At 37.9% G+C, this 18730-nt stretch overlaps 1 protein-coding gene across 1 annotated transcript in view; it reads right to left on the reverse strand.

The window, feature by feature from the left end:
• Positions 1 to 711: 711 nt before the first annotated feature.
• Positions 712 to 18730, reverse strand: part of rpap2 (RNA polymerase II associated protein 2) — a 117068-nt gene continuing 99049 nt past the window's right edge. The window contains exons 11-12 of the mRNA XM_060829967.1: positions 6176 to 6333; positions 712 to 841 (exon numbers count right to left, since the gene is read on the reverse strand). Of these exons, the coding sequence (XP_060685950.1) occupies positions 6186 to 6333 (148 nt within the window). The 3' untranslated portion in view covers positions 712 to 841; positions 6176 to 6185. The remainder of the gene's footprint in view (positions 842 to 6175; positions 6334 to 18730) is intronic.

An 18730-nucleotide genomic window follows, 5' to 3' on the forward strand; every position in this document is an offset into this window, starting at 1 on the left:
ATATATCAAAATAAGTTGAGATGGAGAACAGTGTACAAATGTAGTCACCAAGGAACATAAATGGTCCTACTATCTCAAAATTAAAATTCTTTAAAGTTGACCCACAATCTGAAATGCTGCTATCCTTTTTGGATGTCTCTCCTGATACTGTGGTGCTAGGAAAATAGACTACTTTTAAAAAGTATAAAAATTACTGATTAGATAAGGGGATTTGATTAATGGACCTTTTGTGATTAAATCTATTCTTGAATGACCTTGATGAAAGTAAAGAGTATCATGAACAATGAGAATCACTCCTCATTTCATTACTGTTGTGTGTTCATAGAAAAGCCTACAATTTTTCACATGCAATAAAAATTGGATCTTGAGCTAATGCATGCCTTTTACTAGAAAGACATTTAATAGTAAATTGGTGACTGAATGAGGAACTTACCAGATTTTAGTGTATTGGAGAATCTTAACTACATATTAGAATTAGACCTTTGCAATAGGGTGATTTTCTCTTTCTTGCTTTTTTTTTAGTTTTTTATATGAATGAGCAAAGTATCCAAATGAACCTGTGCAACATGAAATTGAAATTGTTACTTTTCCCATCAATACACAGATATAATTACTCAAAATACATCACACTAGCAGGTGTCAAAAATGTTTATTCAGACATTGTGATCTAACATGATTTACTTTTTGAAATAAAGTACCTTAACATAGGCAGTATGTTTTGTATCATGGAAATACATGATGCTTACTTTTTCAAAAACAATTCTTGTTAATTCTGTTGGTTAGATGGAACGTGGGAATCCATTGAAACAAAACATCAAACATGTCCAATCTTCTTGACAATCTAGAATAAAACCAAATATAATTAAACTCCAGTGACATGATCAAACAAGTTGCAAAAATAAAAAAAAGGAATAACCACAAAACAATAATGAAGAGCCATAATGGACTCAAAAAATTACCTCTGTTTCTCTCATCACAATGCTGCCAAACTGGCTGAGGCTCCTCAACACCAGTGTGCTGTACTCACGTAAATACTTTAAAATTGATACAGTATTCTTCATCAAAACAGTTATTAGCCTGGACGGCCTGAAAACAGGTCTATATTGATGTGAATACAAGACAGAGCAGGGCAAGGAGAATATTGGGAACTGTGCCACAATTAACAAATTGTGGGACACTACAGCACAGTTCATTGGTTCTGTTACCCAGAAAAATAAATGAAGGTAAAATACTTGAAAAAGAGTTTTAGATCAGAATTTTGTGCAATATTTTGTTTCCAGTGGAAACTACATTGATATTAGTCTTTAATTACTGTTAATCAGAGTTTTGAAAAACGGGGGCCAAGAATGATTTATTGAGTCAGAAATCTACATCACAGAGAAAGGCCCTTTTGTCCATCACATTCACGCCGGTCAAAAACTCTAATCCCATTTTCTAGCACTTGGACCATGGCCGCATATGCCTTAGCATCATAAGTGCACATCTAAATATTTACCTTAAATATTATGAAGGTTTCTGCCTTGATCACTCATAGAAGTAGTGAGTTCCACATTCCCCCCATCCTCGAGGTGAAAATGTTTTTCCTCATATCTCCTCTAAAGCCTTCTGCCCTTTACCTTATATCTATGCCCTCGTTATTGCTTCCTCCATCCTAATATATTGCTTCTTGACAACTCTACCTATGCCTCTCAAATTTTATACATCTCAATCACATCCTTTCTCAGTCTTCTCTGCTCTAAGGAATACACCCCAGTCTATCCAACCTCTCTTCATAACTGCATACTCTCCAGTCAGTTAACATCATGATAAATATCCTTTGCACTCTCTCTTGTGCTATCACAGCCTCCCATAATGTGGATTCCAGAACTGCACACAATACTCTAGCCTCACCAATGCTTATAGAACATAGAAAGGTACAGCATAGAACAGGCCCTTCGGCCCATGTTGTTGTGCTGAGGATTAATCCTAATGTAAAATTTAAAAAAAACCTTAACCTAAGCACCCCTCAATTCACTGCTGTCCATGTGCATGTCCAGCAGTCGCTTAAATATCCCCAATGACTCTGCTTCCACCACCACTGCTGGAAACGCATTCCATGCATTCACAACTCTCTGCGTAAAGAATCTTCCTCTGATGTCCCCTCTATACTTTTCTCCTAATATCTTAAAACTATGTCTCCTAGTGCCAGTCAATCCTGCCTGGGGAAAAGTCTCTGGCTATTGACTCTATCCATTCCTCTTGTATATCTTGATCAAATCACCTCTCTTCCTCCTTCTCTCCAGAGAGAAAAGTTCAAGCTTATTCAACCATTCTTCATCGGGATGGGACCATTCGTCACCGCTGATTCACCGCCGCCGATTAGCCACTGCCCTTTCACCGCCGAGGACGCTTCGCCACCGCCCACTGGCCGCTGAGGATGATTCACCTCTGCAAGTGTTTGTAACTCATTTTTATGTATAAACCATTAAAATGATATTTATTTCACTTTTTTTAAATCAATATGTACTATGTTGTTAACATAAATAAAGGAGACTGAGAAGTATGAAAGAACAGGCGGGAGGGAAAACAATCAGTACATATATACATTTCCGGTGGTGAATAGTCTCCAGAGGTCAAACGACCCCAGTGGAGAAACGCTGGTGGCGAATCGGCAGTGGCTAATGTGCCGCGGCGAATCGTCACCAACCCCTCTTCATAAGGCAAGCCCTCCAGTTCAGGCAGCTTATGGGAATAGGTGGAAAAAAGTCAACTTGAACAAGATCAGATCAGTCATGATTTTGTTGAATGATGGAGTAGACTCAGCGCCTAGCTTACTCCTGAACCTATTTCTTGTGTTTTCTGCCCTTCCCAAGGCAATTAATTGAGATAGTTGGAGGTAGATGGCGAAGGTAATGCAAAGCAAGGGTGCACAACTTGCAAGTTGTCACTTTCTAATCATTATACTCCATAAACTTGGCTTTTGCATTTCCTACGTAATAACAGATCCTATCCACACAAAAAAAATCAAAGTTCAGCACATTAAATACTACTCGAACTACATTATATATTTTTGTACAACTGGGCTTCACACTGAATACAAGTGTTGTCTAAACATCCATTTATTTTGGTTAGTTGTCATTTAATATCCAGTTAACAATGTACTCCCATTGTGTACTGTGTGCTTGATCAGCAAAAGGTTTTTTTTTGTGATTTAGATTCCAACAGTGTGGAAAGAGGCCCTTCGGCCCAATAAGTCCACACCAACCCTCTGAAGAGTTACCCACCCAGTCCCATTTCCCTCTGACTAATGCACCTAACACTATGGGCAATTTAGCATGGCCAATTCAGCTGACCTGCACATCTTTGGACTGCAGGAGAAAACCAAAGCACCTGGAGGAAACCCATGCAGACACGGGGAGAATGTGCAAACTCCACATGGACAGTCGCCAGAGGCTGGAATCAAATCTGGGTTTTGCAAAAGCAGTTAAGGTTTTCATAGCAAATGGATAACAACTCGCTTACTGTCTGTTCCCATCAAGAAGGTTAAATTTCCAAGTTCTCAATAAATATTTTGGATTAACTCAACTCAAATATAGGCGCTGTTTATATGGAACATAGATATGCAGTCAAATCAAAGTCGTGACTAGTAGTGTCCCACAAGGATTTTTTTCTGGAGTTTCAACTGTTCCCAACATTTATGAATTATGTATTAACACAAAGGGGCATAACCTTAAAATGAAAGTCAGGCCATTCAGGAGATAAGTTGGAAACACTTCCTCACACAAAAATGTGGAACTCTCTCCCTCAAAAGCATCAGATGATCTTACAGTGTTAAAAGTGGCTAGAGAGATTAATAAGCTGATTTTAATTTTCCAGTATTCCCTAAATTCAGGAAGGTTCCATTTGATTGGAAAATGGAAAATGTGACTCCTTTCTTCAAAAAGGGATAGAGACCGAAAGGAGGAAACTATAGGCCAGTGAGCTTAACATCTGGAATAGGAAAGCCGTCAGAAGCTTTTATTGAACATATAAGAAGGGCATCAAGATGAGTTCAAGGTAATCAGGCAGAGTCAACATAGTTTTGTGAAAGTGAAATCATGTTTAACCAAGTTAGAAATCTTTGAAGATACAATGTGTCATGGATAAACGGGAACTGATGGATGCAATGTACTTAAATTCCAGAAGGCATTTGATAAGGTATCACAATGAAAGTTATTACAAATTTAAAAAAAGAGTAGGGATAAAATATTGGCATGGAGGGCTCTCAGCATCAGTGCTCGAGCCTCAATTTTTAGCAATTTATATAAACTTGGATAAAAGGGACAAAGTATGGTTGCTAATTGTGCTGATGACACAACTGTAATTATGAAGAGGATGTAAGGAGGCTACAAAAGCATGTGGATAGATTATGTGAGTGGCCAAAGATATGGCAATTGGAATATAATGTGAGAAAAGGGAAATTGCCCATTTCTGCAGTAAGAATGAAAAAGCATATCATCTAAATGGTGAGAAATTACAGAGCTCAGACATAGAGGGATCTGGGTATCCTAGCACATTAGATTAGATTACCTACAGTGTGGAAACAGGGCCTTCAGCCCAACAAGTCCACACCAAACGTCCGAAGAGCAACCCACCCAGACCCATTCCCCTGCATTTACCCCTTCACCTAACACTATGGGCAATTTAGCATGGCCAATTCACCTAACCTGCACATTTTTGGACTGTGGGAGGAAACCGGAGCACCGGGAGAAAACCCATGCAGACACGGGGAGAACGTGCAAACTCCACACAGACAGTTGCCTGAGGCGGGAATTGAACCTGGATCTCTTGGCGCTGAGAGGCAGCACTGCTAACCATGAATTGCTAAAAGGTTAGTATGCAGGTACAGTAAGTAATTGGGAAAACTAATAGATTTATTTTTGAGGATACCAGACAAAAGTATGATTCATTTTTACAGGACATTGGAAGTATAACAGCACATCTGTTTACAGTATTGATTTCCTTATTTAAGGATTTAAATAACTGGAAGCAGTTCAAAGATGGTGCACGAGACATACATCTTTTGGGAGAGGTGGGCCTTATGAAGAAGGGTTGAAGAGGCTCGACTTGTACTTGGAGTTTAGAAGAGCAATAGGTGACAACTGAAACACAAGATTCTAAGGGATCTTGATAGGGTGGATATGTAAATATAGAAAAAAATGTGTGAGAATCTAAATTTAGGGATCACATTTTAAACCTAAGAACTCCACCATACAAGACGGAGATGAAGAGAATTTTCTAATAAGATCACAACTTGTTGGAATACTCTTCCTCAAAAAGATGGTGGAAGCAGTCTTTGATTTTTTTTAAGGCAGAGATAGATAGATTTTTGTTAAGTAAGGACATGAAAGGTTAGAGGGTAGGCTGGAATGTGGTTGCCAGATCAGCCATTATTTTATTGTGTGGCAGAGGGGGGCTATTCTTGCTCCTAATTTGCGTGTGTATAATTGATAAATTTAAATTTGAAATTGATAGAATTTTGCTGGGAATGGAGCCAAGCAATGGACGTGAATGAAGTTAGGCTGTAGACCAACCAAGATTTCATGAAATGGTATAACAAATTGAGGATCTGAAAGTCTATGTGTATTCCTATGCTCCTAAATGACATTAGGAATATGATAACATCCTAATTTGCAAGTGATAAAGATGCAAAAAAGTAAATATGTTTACAACTGTTAAATGTTAAATAAAAGGAGAATGGCAATAAAGAGGGATAAGGAAGCAACAAACAAGACAAAGAATGGATCCATTATTCCGAGAAAGGATCTTTACATTTCACAGGTAACGTGTCAAATGAATACTATCCTAGTAGCCCTGAGAGAAACAATTAGGAACTAGATGCAAGTTAATTATCACACTTTGGTAATTTATACTTTTACTCCTATAATGAGGATCTTAAACCAGGAAAAATAGAGAGTATTCTACAACAAATAATCACTCATGGGCAAGAAGAAATATAGTACGCACAAATGAAAGCTTACTGCTGGTTTTCAAAGCTTAAAAATTAAGAACACGCTCATAGAAAATAACTGCAATAAAAACATGTATAGTCTAACAATAACTAAGTGGAAGACTAATAAAGTAGAGATTTGTTTCATATAGCTTTGTAATTCAAACTATGACAGTCTTTTAGGTTATCAAAACATTAGTTCCTGACCTGATCATTTTCAACTGTCATCATGACATTTGAAAATGTTTCTCAGGTTCTTCAGGTCTTCACTCTGGATATGAACTTCTTTCATAAGTGTAGATATAAAAAGTTCGGAGGTGAGCTTCTGCAGAGCTTCCTGTAGTGCTGAAATCTTCACATCTAGCCTGCATCAAAACAGACATACAGATTATAAAAATGAGTTTTTAAAAAAGGGTTGGATTTTTTCCATTGTTCAAGATGCTTTTAAAAATTCAATTTTACATAAAATGACAAGTTAAGTTTTCACAACTGATGATCAATAAACATTTGTCAGTTGCCATAGTCTTCTCATTGGAGAAAGATGGTGGTCTAACCAGAGGATCACTGGGCTTTAGGCAATGGGAGAGGTTGAGGAAGATAGCCTTACATGGCAACCTCAGCCAAGTGCAGGAATTGAACCCAGGTTGTTAGCATCTCTATGCATCAGAAACTAGCCATTCAGCCAACTAAACTAACTGACTCCCAGTGTCAGATGATTACAACTTTGTTTCGTTTTGTGTCGCAGATTCATGCATAGTCAATCTCAATTTAAACAAAAGTCATTTAACACACTTTTTATTCAACAGAAAATATGTTTTCTCTATATGCCAGTTTCGAGCAAACTAGCAACAAAGGTGGGAAAAAGGTACAATTAAATTTAAGAATTTTAAAAATCAACTGCTTAAATTTAAAAAAACATGATCACAGATAAGGGTGGATTTATTTCACCTTTATTATGGAAATCTTCAATTTACAAGTTCCATCTTGCAGAGACCTCAAACAACATCTAATTTATTAGGAATGCAGTAGTGAAGCTGTTATCAACAAAAAGATTTACTGTGATAGGTAGATGAGAAAATCCTCATCTGCAATCTGTTAATGCAATATTGAGTTCCTTTTAAGAACGTGTTAAATTTCTTGATAATGAATGAGTTAATTGTAATTTCTAATTAAAATGATAGGGTTAAAATTCAACTCAGAAAAATACATAATAAAAAACCAAAAGAACTGCAGATGTTGGAATTCAGAAGAAAACAAAACAGAAACTGCTTGAAAATCTCAAAGTCTGTCAGCATCCATGCAGAGAAAGCAGAGTTAACATTTCAGGTCCAGTGATCCTTCTTAAGAAGAGTGCTGAAGGGTCACTGGATCTGAAACATAGAAAAATATGTAAATATTTAGCATCAATTACATAAATTAGTTGCAAGTTACCTTTGAAATATAGTCACTATTTTGTAGAACAGCATGTTTTGTTCATCCAAGTGAAGCTTACTGTTTACATTTATATAATATTTTTAATATTGTTAAATGTTCCAAGATGTTTTATAGGAGCATCAAAAAATAAAATTACGTAAGGAAATATTAGAATAGGTTACCAAAACTTGGTCAAGAATGTGGGGCTTAAACAATGAATTAAAGGAGAAGAGGTGCAGAAGTTGAGAGAGAAAATTCTAAAACTTGGAGCCAGGCAGTTGAAAGCACAGCTACAAACAGTACAGCAAAAAAATTTAGGTACCAACGAGAAACCAAAATTCAGAGATTATAGAGGGCTAAGTAGGATAAAGAGATAAAGAGGCAAGGCCATGGAAGAATTTGAAAACAAAAAAGATGGAATTTTAAAATTGAGGCATCCCCAGATTGGAGCCAATGTAGATCAACAAGTACAGAAGTGATCATGAAGTGGACTTTGGTGGGTGTTTGGATATGGGCAGAGTCTTGGTGAAAATGTGTTGCTGGTTAAAGCACAGCAGGTTAGGCAGCATCCAAGGTGTCTTGGTGAAATCAAGTTCATGAAGGGTGTAAGATAGATTCAATAGCCATAATATTAGCAACTAGACAATAACTGGGCAGTTACAGAACTGTGAAGCATACACATCACTTTTTAGGGTGCCATTTTTCCAGTCTTAAAATTTTCTTTTTAATTTCATTCCAAGCTTTGAATAATTGAGATCATCAGTCTTAAAATAAGACTGAAAGGTTTCAATATATTTATGATGTAAACAGGCAAATTGTGAAAAATTTTTCCCATTAATTTCACAGAATATGACTTTAGCAAGTTATGGCTTGATTCAATGAACTACAGAAATCTTGTGCTTCAAATATCCAGGCTTGCAAGATGTCAAGTTGAACACTATTTACCAGACAATCACTGTCATTATCTGAAATAGCTTCCAACATATGGGTAATGTAGATTTTTTAATCTACCTGCAATTTTCTGTAAACAAGCTGAGGTTATATAAACAGACATAAACACACACCTCTTATAAAAAATTGAATAGGGAGGGTAACTAGAACAGGTAATGAAGATTTGGTGTTGCAAACACATGCTGCAATTTGAGGAATCATACTGGCCTAAATTATCAAGGAATCTACATAAATGATTTATCTCTTTCATAACAAGTACATGTGGTATGACTGTACTAGTACAGCCAAGCAATACTAAAGATCACATTTATCAGTCATGAAAGATTTCCTTTCATATGACAAAACCTGACCAGAACTTCTCAATAGCACAGTATCAAAGACTAGTTGTACACAATTGATATATTTTCTAAGTCCTATTATTACTTATTTTCCAAAGCACTTTTAAAGTAAAAACTGCTATATACTATTTTTGATTTCTCTCATTTGCACCCAAAACAATTAAAAGGTTATATGGATTGTCAATGTTTTCAAAAGCATTGTCACCCGATATGAGAGAATAAGGCTCATCAAGCATTGACAACTAGTGCCATTTAGTGAAAAGAATTGTGAATTATTTAAGCTGCTTAAAAAGAGAGGAGCTGCAATTGTAATCATGATAACATTAGAAACAGTCAGTGACAGATTTAAAGACAAAATTGACAAAACTGCTTTTTCAGAGAGATTCAAATGCTTCATGTTCCTGAATAGCAAAAAACAAATATGTTTTGTAAGATTTATTAAAATTAACATGCATAATATTTATAATTAATAAAAAGAGAAGGAGACAAGAACACACTGAGTGGCAACAACTTATTTACACAATGAAACATTTGCCTTAAAGAGATCAAAATACTTTGCTTTCAACACTATTTGAGAAACAGAATTGAAAAGACTCAGAGGAAATTCTCACCTTGGTCTTAACTGGGCAAGTAATTTGCACAAATAACAAAGCTACCTTACAAGTTCATGAGATACTAAGGAAGGCAAATGGAATGCTGGCTTTTATGTCAAAGCGAATAGAATATGAAAACTAGGAAAGTCTTATTAAAACTACGCAAGGCACTAATTAGATTTTACGTAAAATACTGTAATTAGTTTTGGTCCATTTATCTAATGGAAGATATTCTACACTACAGGTAGTCCAGAGAAGGACCACTAAATTGATCTCAGGCAAGGAGGGATTTTCTGAAGAGGAGAGGTCAAGCAGGTGCTGTCTGTACTGATCGGAGTTTACAAGAATGAGAGGTGACCTTATTGAAACATACAAAAGTCTTTTGGCAGGTGGGTGGGGGGGAAAGGATATGTGTGATAGGGTAGATGCAGAGAAATTATTTCCCCTTGTGGGAGACATTAGGACTCACTGGCATAATCTTAGACTAAAGGGCTCCCCAGTTAAGATAGAGATATGGAAGGACTTCTGAGGGTAATGAATTGGTAGAAATCTTTACTGCAGAGGGTTATAGAGGCCTGGTCAGTAATTAGTTACAGCCAACCTAGATGTTTTAACCACTACAAGGAATCAATGATTACAGGGAATAGACAGAAAAGTACAGTTGAGGATTATTAGATCAGACCTGTCACAATCACACTGATGGTGCAGCAGGTTTGATGGGCCAAATGGCCTACTTCTGCCCAATGTCTTACAGTATGCCCAACATATCCTCATAAGGTAATCTGTCCACTTCAGGTTTTTGTACGTTTTACCTTCTTTGAACTGCATTCAATGTCATTTTCAAATAATACTCTATTCAGCACTCCAGATATTATCTCAATGCCCTGTAACAGCTGAAGCATAACCTTAGTAATTCTGTAATCTGGCTGAAGGAGGGAAGCAATAGTCTGAATATTATCTCAAATATTTTTATTCCCCCAAAAAGCTAAATTCAAGATTCCATACAGTGATAAATAGAAGAACTTTATTTTGGAAAATTCTGATTTGGGATATACTTCATTCCTAAAAAAATGAAATTATTGATATAAAATCACAAACACCTTAGTCATCCCTAAATGCATTTTTATACATGATATTTCATGAACTGGGATGTTTGGGTGGATCTTCAATGATGTTATGTGGGTGCAATAATGTGGCCAAACGTAATTCCTCAACAGTTCAAAATAAGTTAAGACGCGGTCAGCAAGTGCTCCTAACAGAAGGGATCATTCAAACAGAGCACTAAAACACAAAAATAAATTTAAGGACACATGTTTTAGGGTATTATGACTATTCACAAGTATATAAGGAAATCAACCACATTGCAAGTGCCTGATTAGTCCAGAAAACCTGCCACCAAATATGGTTATAGAGAATATGTTTTCAGCTACACTTGTTTCATTTTAATGCTCTGATTGTCAACATGCAAGTCTTACACAGATAGCAATGCCCACAAGTTAAAGATACCAATTTTTAAAAAATTGGCATTTGGGAAGCCTTTCCAAAGTAGGAAACACCCAATAAACGATAAAATATTTTTGAATTTCACTTCTATAGATCCCTAGAGTTCAGGAACCCACAAAAAATACAATTAAGGATAAATACTGCAGAAGTGTAATTTTATATTTTTGATCATCTGTGCCTTTGTACACTGGGAGCAAGGACCAAGTGCAACCTTCAGATTAAAAGGATTAGATGAAAATTGGAAAGAGGTCAGGGCATGCAGATGTAATTGAACCCATCTTATTGCCATGCATTTGCTTTTGTTATATTCAGATGGAACCTAAAGTAATTTGTGAAATAAAGAATGAGAGTTGGCTGCTGCATTTCTTATGCATTGTACTACAGGTTGAAGTACTACATCATCATTGGCAGAAGATTGTAATTACAGATTCATTCCCATTATAAATGCAAGCATGGCAACACGCAATAAGAGAAGTTGATTTAGAAAATGATCACACAAACAAGATTATTATACTTGAATATTTCTTCTAAAATACACGCTGTGACCCAAATATGACTCTGCACAGTGAAAGAGCACCATCATCAGCTTTGATAGAGACAATTTATTGTAGTGACATCATGACTCTTACTACACACATACCATGCAAACCACCACAGCTGTTTTCACATTTACACTGGCCTGGAGTCAATTTTGCAGCAAGTTCACAGAGTGTTGAAATAAACAATTTGAACATAAACACATTACAATGCATTTAGCCTGCAATAGAAATGAGCTTGGAAAATTGAGCTACAAAATATAAGCTATAAAGCACTTTGGGACTTCCTAATGAAAAACACTCTAAGGTGCAAGCCTTTCTTTCTTTTTGAATAAAGCACCTCAATTAGTGAGAAACATTTAAAAGCTGGGTCCACCTACTCCAGGAGATTAAATGATGGATAGTCATTATAAAAGTATGGGATAAGAGTTCATAGCGATATTGTCACTGGAAATGGCAACCCAAGTAATGAGGCTCTAGGTATCTAGGTTGAACTCAAATTCTACCTTTTAGTGTGATGTGAAATAAGATAAGAAATTGTACCAGAACAATGTGAAACACCCTGAACACACAAAGAAAGGGAATTCATGGACCTAGTGCTATGTAATGAACCAGACTTTATAAAAAAATCTTAAAGTAAGGGAACACTTAGGAAGTAGCGATCATAATATGGTAGAGTTCAGTCTGCAGTTTGAAAGAGAGAAGGCAAAATTGGATGTAATGGTGTTACAGCTAAATAAAGGTATATTTGTGGGCATGAGAGAGGAACTGATGAAAATAGACTGGAAGCAGAGCATAGCGGGGAAGTCAGTAGAACAAAAATGGCAGGAGTTTGTGGGTATAATTGAGGACACTGTACAGAGGTTCATCCCCAAGAAAGGAAAGATTATCCGAAGAGGGATTAGACAGCCATGGCTGACAAAGGAAGTCAGGAAACGTATTAAAGAAAAAGAGAGATCCTATAAAGTGGCCAAGAACACTGGGAAATCAGAAGATTGGGAAGGCTACAAAAACAAAAAGGATAACAAAGAGAGAAATAAGGAAGGAAAGGATCAAATATGAAGGTAGGCTAGCCAGTAATATTAGAAATTATAGTAAAAATGTTTCTTTCAATACATAAGAAACAAACGACAGGCAAAAGTAGACATTGGGCCACTTCAAACTGATGCTGGAAGCCTAGTGATGGGAGATAAGGAAATAGCTGGAGAACTTAAATACATGGAATACATGAGTAATATCCCAACAATTAAAGGGTGTCAGGGGGCTGAGTTGAGTATGGTTGCCACTACAAAAGAGGAAGCGCTAGAAAAGCTAAAAGGTCTTAAAATTAATTAATCTCCTGGCCCCGATGGGCTATTTCCTAGAGTTCTGAAGAAGGTGGCTGAGGAAATAGCAGAGGCGTTGGTTGAGATCTTTCAAGAGTCACTGGAGTCAGGGAAAGTCCCGAATGATTGGAAGATCGCTGTTGTAACCCCCTTGTTCAAGAAAGGATCAAGACAAAAGATGGAAAATTATAGGCCAATTAGCCTAACCTCAGTTGTTGGTAAAATTCTAGAATCCATCATTAAGGATGAGGTTTCTAAATTCTTGGAAGAGCAAGGTCAGATTAGAACAAGTCAACAAACTTGTTGGAATTCTTTGAAGAGGTGACAATTAAGTTAGACCAGGGAAACCCAGTGGATGCAGTCTATCTAGACTTCCAAAAGGCCTTTGATAAGGTGCCACACGGGAGGCTGCTGAGTAAGGTGAGGGCCCATGGTGTTCGAGGTGAGCTACTGGTATGGATTGAGAATTGGCTGTCTGACCAGAAGGCAGAGAGTTGGGATAAAAGATTATTTTTCGGAATGGCAGCCGGAGACAAGCGGTGTCCCGCAGGGTTCAGTGTTAGGGCCGCAGCTTTTCACTTTATACATTAGTGATCTGGATGAAGGGACTTGGGGCATTGTAGTGAAGTTTGTCGATGATACAAAGTTAGGTGGACAGGCAGGTAGTACTGAGGAAGTGGGGAGGCTGCAGAGGGATCTAGACGGTTTGGGAGTGGTCCAGGAAATGGCTGATGGAATTCAATGTGAGCAAATGCGAGGTCTTGCACTTTGGAAAAAAGAATAGAAGCATGGACTAATTTCTAAACGGTGAGAAAATTCATAAAGCCATGGTACAAAGGAATCTGGGAGTGCTAGTTGAGGATTCTCTGAAGGAAAACATGCAGGTTGAGTCCGTGATTAAGAAAGCGAATGCAATGTTGTCATTTATCTCAAGAGAGTTGGAATATAAAAGCACCGTTGTGCTACTGAGACTTTATAAAGCTCTGGTTAGGCCCCATTTGGAGTACTGTGTCCAGTTTTGGTCCCCACACCTCAGGAAGGACATACTGGTACTGGAGCGTGTCCAGCAGAGATTCACACGGATGATCCCTGGAATGGTAGGTCTAACATACGAGGAATGGCTGAGGATCCTGGGATTGTATTAAGGGGAGATCTAATAGAAACTTATAAGATAATACATGGCTTGGAAAGGGTGGATAGTAGGAAATTGTTTCCTTTAGGCAAGGAGACTAGGACCTGAGGACACAGCCTTAGAATTAGAGGGGGTAAATTCAGAACAGAAATGCGGAGACATTTCTTCAGCCAGAGAGTGGTGGGCCTGTGGAATTCATTGCCGCGGAGTGCAGTGGAGGCCAGGACGCTAAATGTCTTCAAGGCAGAGATTGATAAATTCTTGATGTCACAAGGAATTAAGGGCTACAGGGAGAATGTCACTAAGTGGAATTGAAATGCCCATCAGCCATGATTGAATGGCAGAGTGGACTCGATGGGCCGAATGGCCTTACTTCCACTCCTGTGTCTTATGGTCTTAAAGCAAGACAAATCCAATGTGGTTAACCGCCGTTGCAAAATACTACTCTCAATAATTAGTAGAGTAGTGGGAAGGGTCAATATCATCAAGCAACACTGGCTTGGCAATAATCTGCTCACTGGTACTCAGTTGGGTTTCCCCGAGTGCCATTTGTTGTAACCTTGGCTCAAAATGGACAAGGGATCTTAATGCTAGGGATGACAGGACAGTGACAGCCCTTGACATTAATGCTGCATTTGATTGAATGTGGTATCAATGAACCCTAGCAAAACTAAAATCAAAAGAAGTCCTGGGTAAACACACCTATGGTTGAAATGACACCTAGCAAAAAGGAAGATGGTTGAGGTTTTTGGAGGTCAGTCACATCAGCTCCAGGACATCCCTCAGGAGTAGCATCAGAGGCCCAACTATCTTCAGCTGCTTCATCAATGCCTTTCTCTCCTTCATAGGGTCAGAAATTGGGATGCTTACTGATGATCGTACGAAGTTCAGCACCATTCATGATTCCTCTGAGTTTGAAGCAATCTAGATCCAAATGCAGTGAAACTTGAAATGATATCCAGGCTTAGGTTCCTGGCGCTGTGAGGCAGCAGTGCTAACGACTGAGCCACCGTGCCGCCCCATGGTTATCCTCAACTGCTAATTTCCCCACTACTGTGGTTGACGGTGCCCTTAGCTATGTTTAGTCTATTTTCTGCAATTCTGCCCTCATCCCTGCTCTTCCGCCTCAGAACACTGATAGGGGTCCCCCACCTTCACTTTCCACTCCACCGCAAAAGAACCGTAAGTCACCATTTGCATCAACTTCAGCTGGATACCACCTCCAAACACACCTTCCTCTCCCCTCCGCTCCATTGTCAGCATTCTGCAGGGACCATTCCCTCTAGGACAACTTAGTTCACTCCTTCACCAGTCCCACCACTTCCCTACAGCACCTTTCCATGTAATCACTGGATATGTAACACCTACCTGTTTACTTCCTCCCTTCGCACTAACCAAGGTCCCAAACACATCTTTCAGGTGAAGCAGGAATTTACCTACACTCAATCTAGTTTACTGCATTCACTGTTCACAATGCGGTCTCCTCTACACTTGGGAGATGAGATGCAGACCGAGTGACTGCTTTGCGGAACATCTACGTTTTGACGCAAAAATAACCCCAAACTTTTAATTGCCTGCACTTCAACATATGTTCCTTAGCCAACATTTGTTTCAAGCCTGTGGCAGTGCTCCAGTGAGGCTCAGTACAATCTAGAAGAACTGCATCTCATTTTCCACTTGGAGATCCTGAAGGCTTCAGGATCTCCAACATTAAGTTATATTACTTTTTCTTTTCTACTATCTAGTTCTGAAGAATGGCCACTGGACCAAAAATGTTAGCTCTATATTTTCTCAACAAATGCTGTTAGTCTGAATTTCTCCCACAATTTCGGTTTTCGTTTCAGGTTTCCAGCAACTGTTCTTTATTTTATATTATTGTTGTTAGGGAAGTAATTTCTCCTCATCTCAGTCTTAAATGGCTTATCCTGTAATCGGAGACCAGTTCTGGATTTTCTGGTCATCAGGAACATCTTTGCTCCATTTAACCGGTCACGATATTATAGCTTTCTGGGTTTCTATGAGATTTCCTTCATTCTTCTAAGCTCCAATAAATATAGTCCTAACTGATCCAGTCTCTCTTCATAAGTCAATCCTGCCAAAATCTTTGTTGCATTCCATCCATTGCTGGAGCATACTTTGTCAGATAAAGGAAACTAAAAGTGTACACAATACTGCAGCAGTAATCTCGCCAAACCTCTGTACAATTGCTTCTGTACCTGCACTCTAATCATCTTGGTATGAAAGCCAACATATTTTCCTTCTTTATTCTCTATTCACCTGAATCTTACTTATAGCGACTGGTGTACAAGGACACTTCGGTCTCATTCCTCTCCCCCTTTTCTAATTTATTGCTATACAGATAATAACCTGCCTTCCTGTTTTTGCTACCATAGTGGGGAACTTCACATTTATTCACATTATTCTTCAGCTGCTATAAATATGCCCACTCACTCAACTTGTTAAAACCACACTGAAGCATTCCTGCATCAACCTCACAATTTATCCTTTCATCCAGCTTTGTGTTGTGTGCAAACTTGGAGATATTGCATTTAGTTCCCATATCTAAATTATTGATATATGTTATGAATAGCTGGAATCCAAGCACTGATCCTACAGTACCCCATTGGTCACTGGGCGCCACTAAGAAAATGACCTGCTTATTCCTTTTCTTTGTTTCATGTTTCCGGCCAGTTCTCCATCCATGTCAGCATATTACCCCCAGTTCCATGAACTTTAATTTTACATGTGGGAATTTATTAAACACATTCTAAAAGACCAAGAAAGGCACACCCAGAAAATTGCTTGCTCCATAAAATAGACACTGAATATAAAAAAACACAGCTGCAAACAATTCAAACCAATTCCTTCCATTACAAAGCAGCTTAGTGTCAAAGATCTTTCATCATTCAAATCATCACATGCCCAATACCTTGCTGAATCCAAAAGAAAGCTAAAACAAAATCTCATAATGCAGCTCGCTGAACTATACAGTCTCCAGGGCAAAGAATTTCCATTAGAAGTGATTAATATTTGATGGAAACACCTGAAACGCTAATGTTTATTTTGTGATGAGTTTCAACATTTCTGAAAGTCAAGGCCAGCAAGTATCAAAAAACCTCACATTTACACATATGAATCTCAATTTCGTACAGTAAACAGCACTAATTTTCACCTGCGTAGTGCAGTGTCAGATTTATTACAAGATTGAAGTCAGACTGCCACAAGGGGTCATTGTTTTAAGTGGTAGGAGGAAGGTATAGAGGAGAGGTTAGAGGTAGATTCTATACGCAGTGAGTTGTGAACGCATGGAATGCATTGCCAGCGGTGGTGGTGGAAGCAGAGTCATTAGGGATGTTTAAGCGACTGCTAGGCATGCACATGAACGGCAGCGAATTGAGGGTTCATAGATTAGGTTGTTTTATTTTAGATTCGGATTAATACTCAGCACAATATGGTGGGCCGAAGGGCCTGTTCTGTGCTGTACTTCCCTATGTTCTATCCCACTTTCCCAAATGCACACGGATTTTGCCAAAATTCAAAAATGTTTGATTATTACCTTTCAGTAATTTATGCAAAGAGATCCAAATCCCTTTGTTGGTCCAGAGTTACTAAATTTTTACCATTAAGAAAATATTTTAATTATCTTCTTGGGATAACAATACACAAAATAACAAAATTCATTTGTTGTTCAATCGTATCATAGTTCTTGTGAAGTAACTATCAAAATGGTAATAAGAAGCAATAAATTATTTAGTCTGGCAAGCCATTCTGGTTGATACACCTCAACTCCATTTAAGTTTCTTTATTCTATACTTTCCTTAGCAATATTTACTTAACATACTTATCAAACAAAGCTATCGTGGTCTCTTTTGTCACACTTTTTGGAGGGCAGCGAGGGGAGGGGGACATGGAGAGAGAAAGTGTATTCCAGTTTTCCACTGTCCTTTGTTTGTAAAAGTGCTTCTTCATTTTATTCCTATAAAGGTTTCCTTATAATTCTAAGTTTATTTCCCATTTGGATTTTCTGGCCAGAAAAAGGTAGTTTTTCCATATTCATCTGCTGAAATTTCTTAATCATTTCAAAGGTTTTGATTAGAACTCTTCAACTTCCTAAATGTATGGTATAAAATTAGATTTACCCAGTATAACCTTTCAGGCCCCATTATCGTTCTTGTGGGCCTAAGTTGACTTTCTCTGAGACCAAATATCCTTGAGGTGCAGTGTCCAAGACTGAATGAAACACTCTGGATGGGGGCTGACCAAGGTACTCCACAGATTAGACATACCCCTTTTTCTACTCCAGTTCCTTTAGAATAAAGGCCAAAATTCAAAAATGTTTTATTATTACCTTTCAGTAGTTTATGCAAAGAGATCCAAATCCCTTTGTTGGTCTAGAGTTACTAAATTTTTACCATTAAGAAAATATTTTAATTATCTTCTTGGGGATTCAAAGTGGACAGCAGCATACTTCCTACAATAAATCTATCTGCCAATCTTTTCCACTCTCAGTGTTTATATTAGTTTGTAATTTTCAAATTCCATCTGCACAACTTTACCTCCTAAAATAGTGACATTTGGAAGTCTGGACGTGTGATTATTGTATTCCATCATCCAAGTAAAATGATATAACTATGGGATGCTGAGACCCCAGTATAGATGATCTGGAGACACACATATATCCTATCAATCAAAAGTACACTCTTTAAATTGATATCTGCCTTTCACTTTCAACAAATTAGTTACCAACGTATAGAACAAAAATATCTCCAATTCCATGCCCATTCAATAAACTTTAGTATGGAAATCTTACCTAATACCTTCTAGAAATTAACATGGAAAATATTTAGAAAGAGTCAGATATAGCATTTAGGGTTAAAGGGCTCAGAGGATGTGGGAGATAATTGGGAACAGGCTACTGAGTTGGATGATCAACCATGATTATAATGAATGGCACAGCCTACTCAAAGGGCT

This window comes from Hemiscyllium ocellatum, chromosome 9 (genome assembly GCF_020745735.1).
Source record: "Hemiscyllium ocellatum isolate sHemOce1 chromosome 9, sHemOce1.pat.X.cur, whole genome shotgun sequence".
Classification (NCBI taxonomy): domain Eukaryota; kingdom Metazoa; phylum Chordata; class Chondrichthyes; order Orectolobiformes; family Hemiscylliidae; genus Hemiscyllium; species Hemiscyllium ocellatum.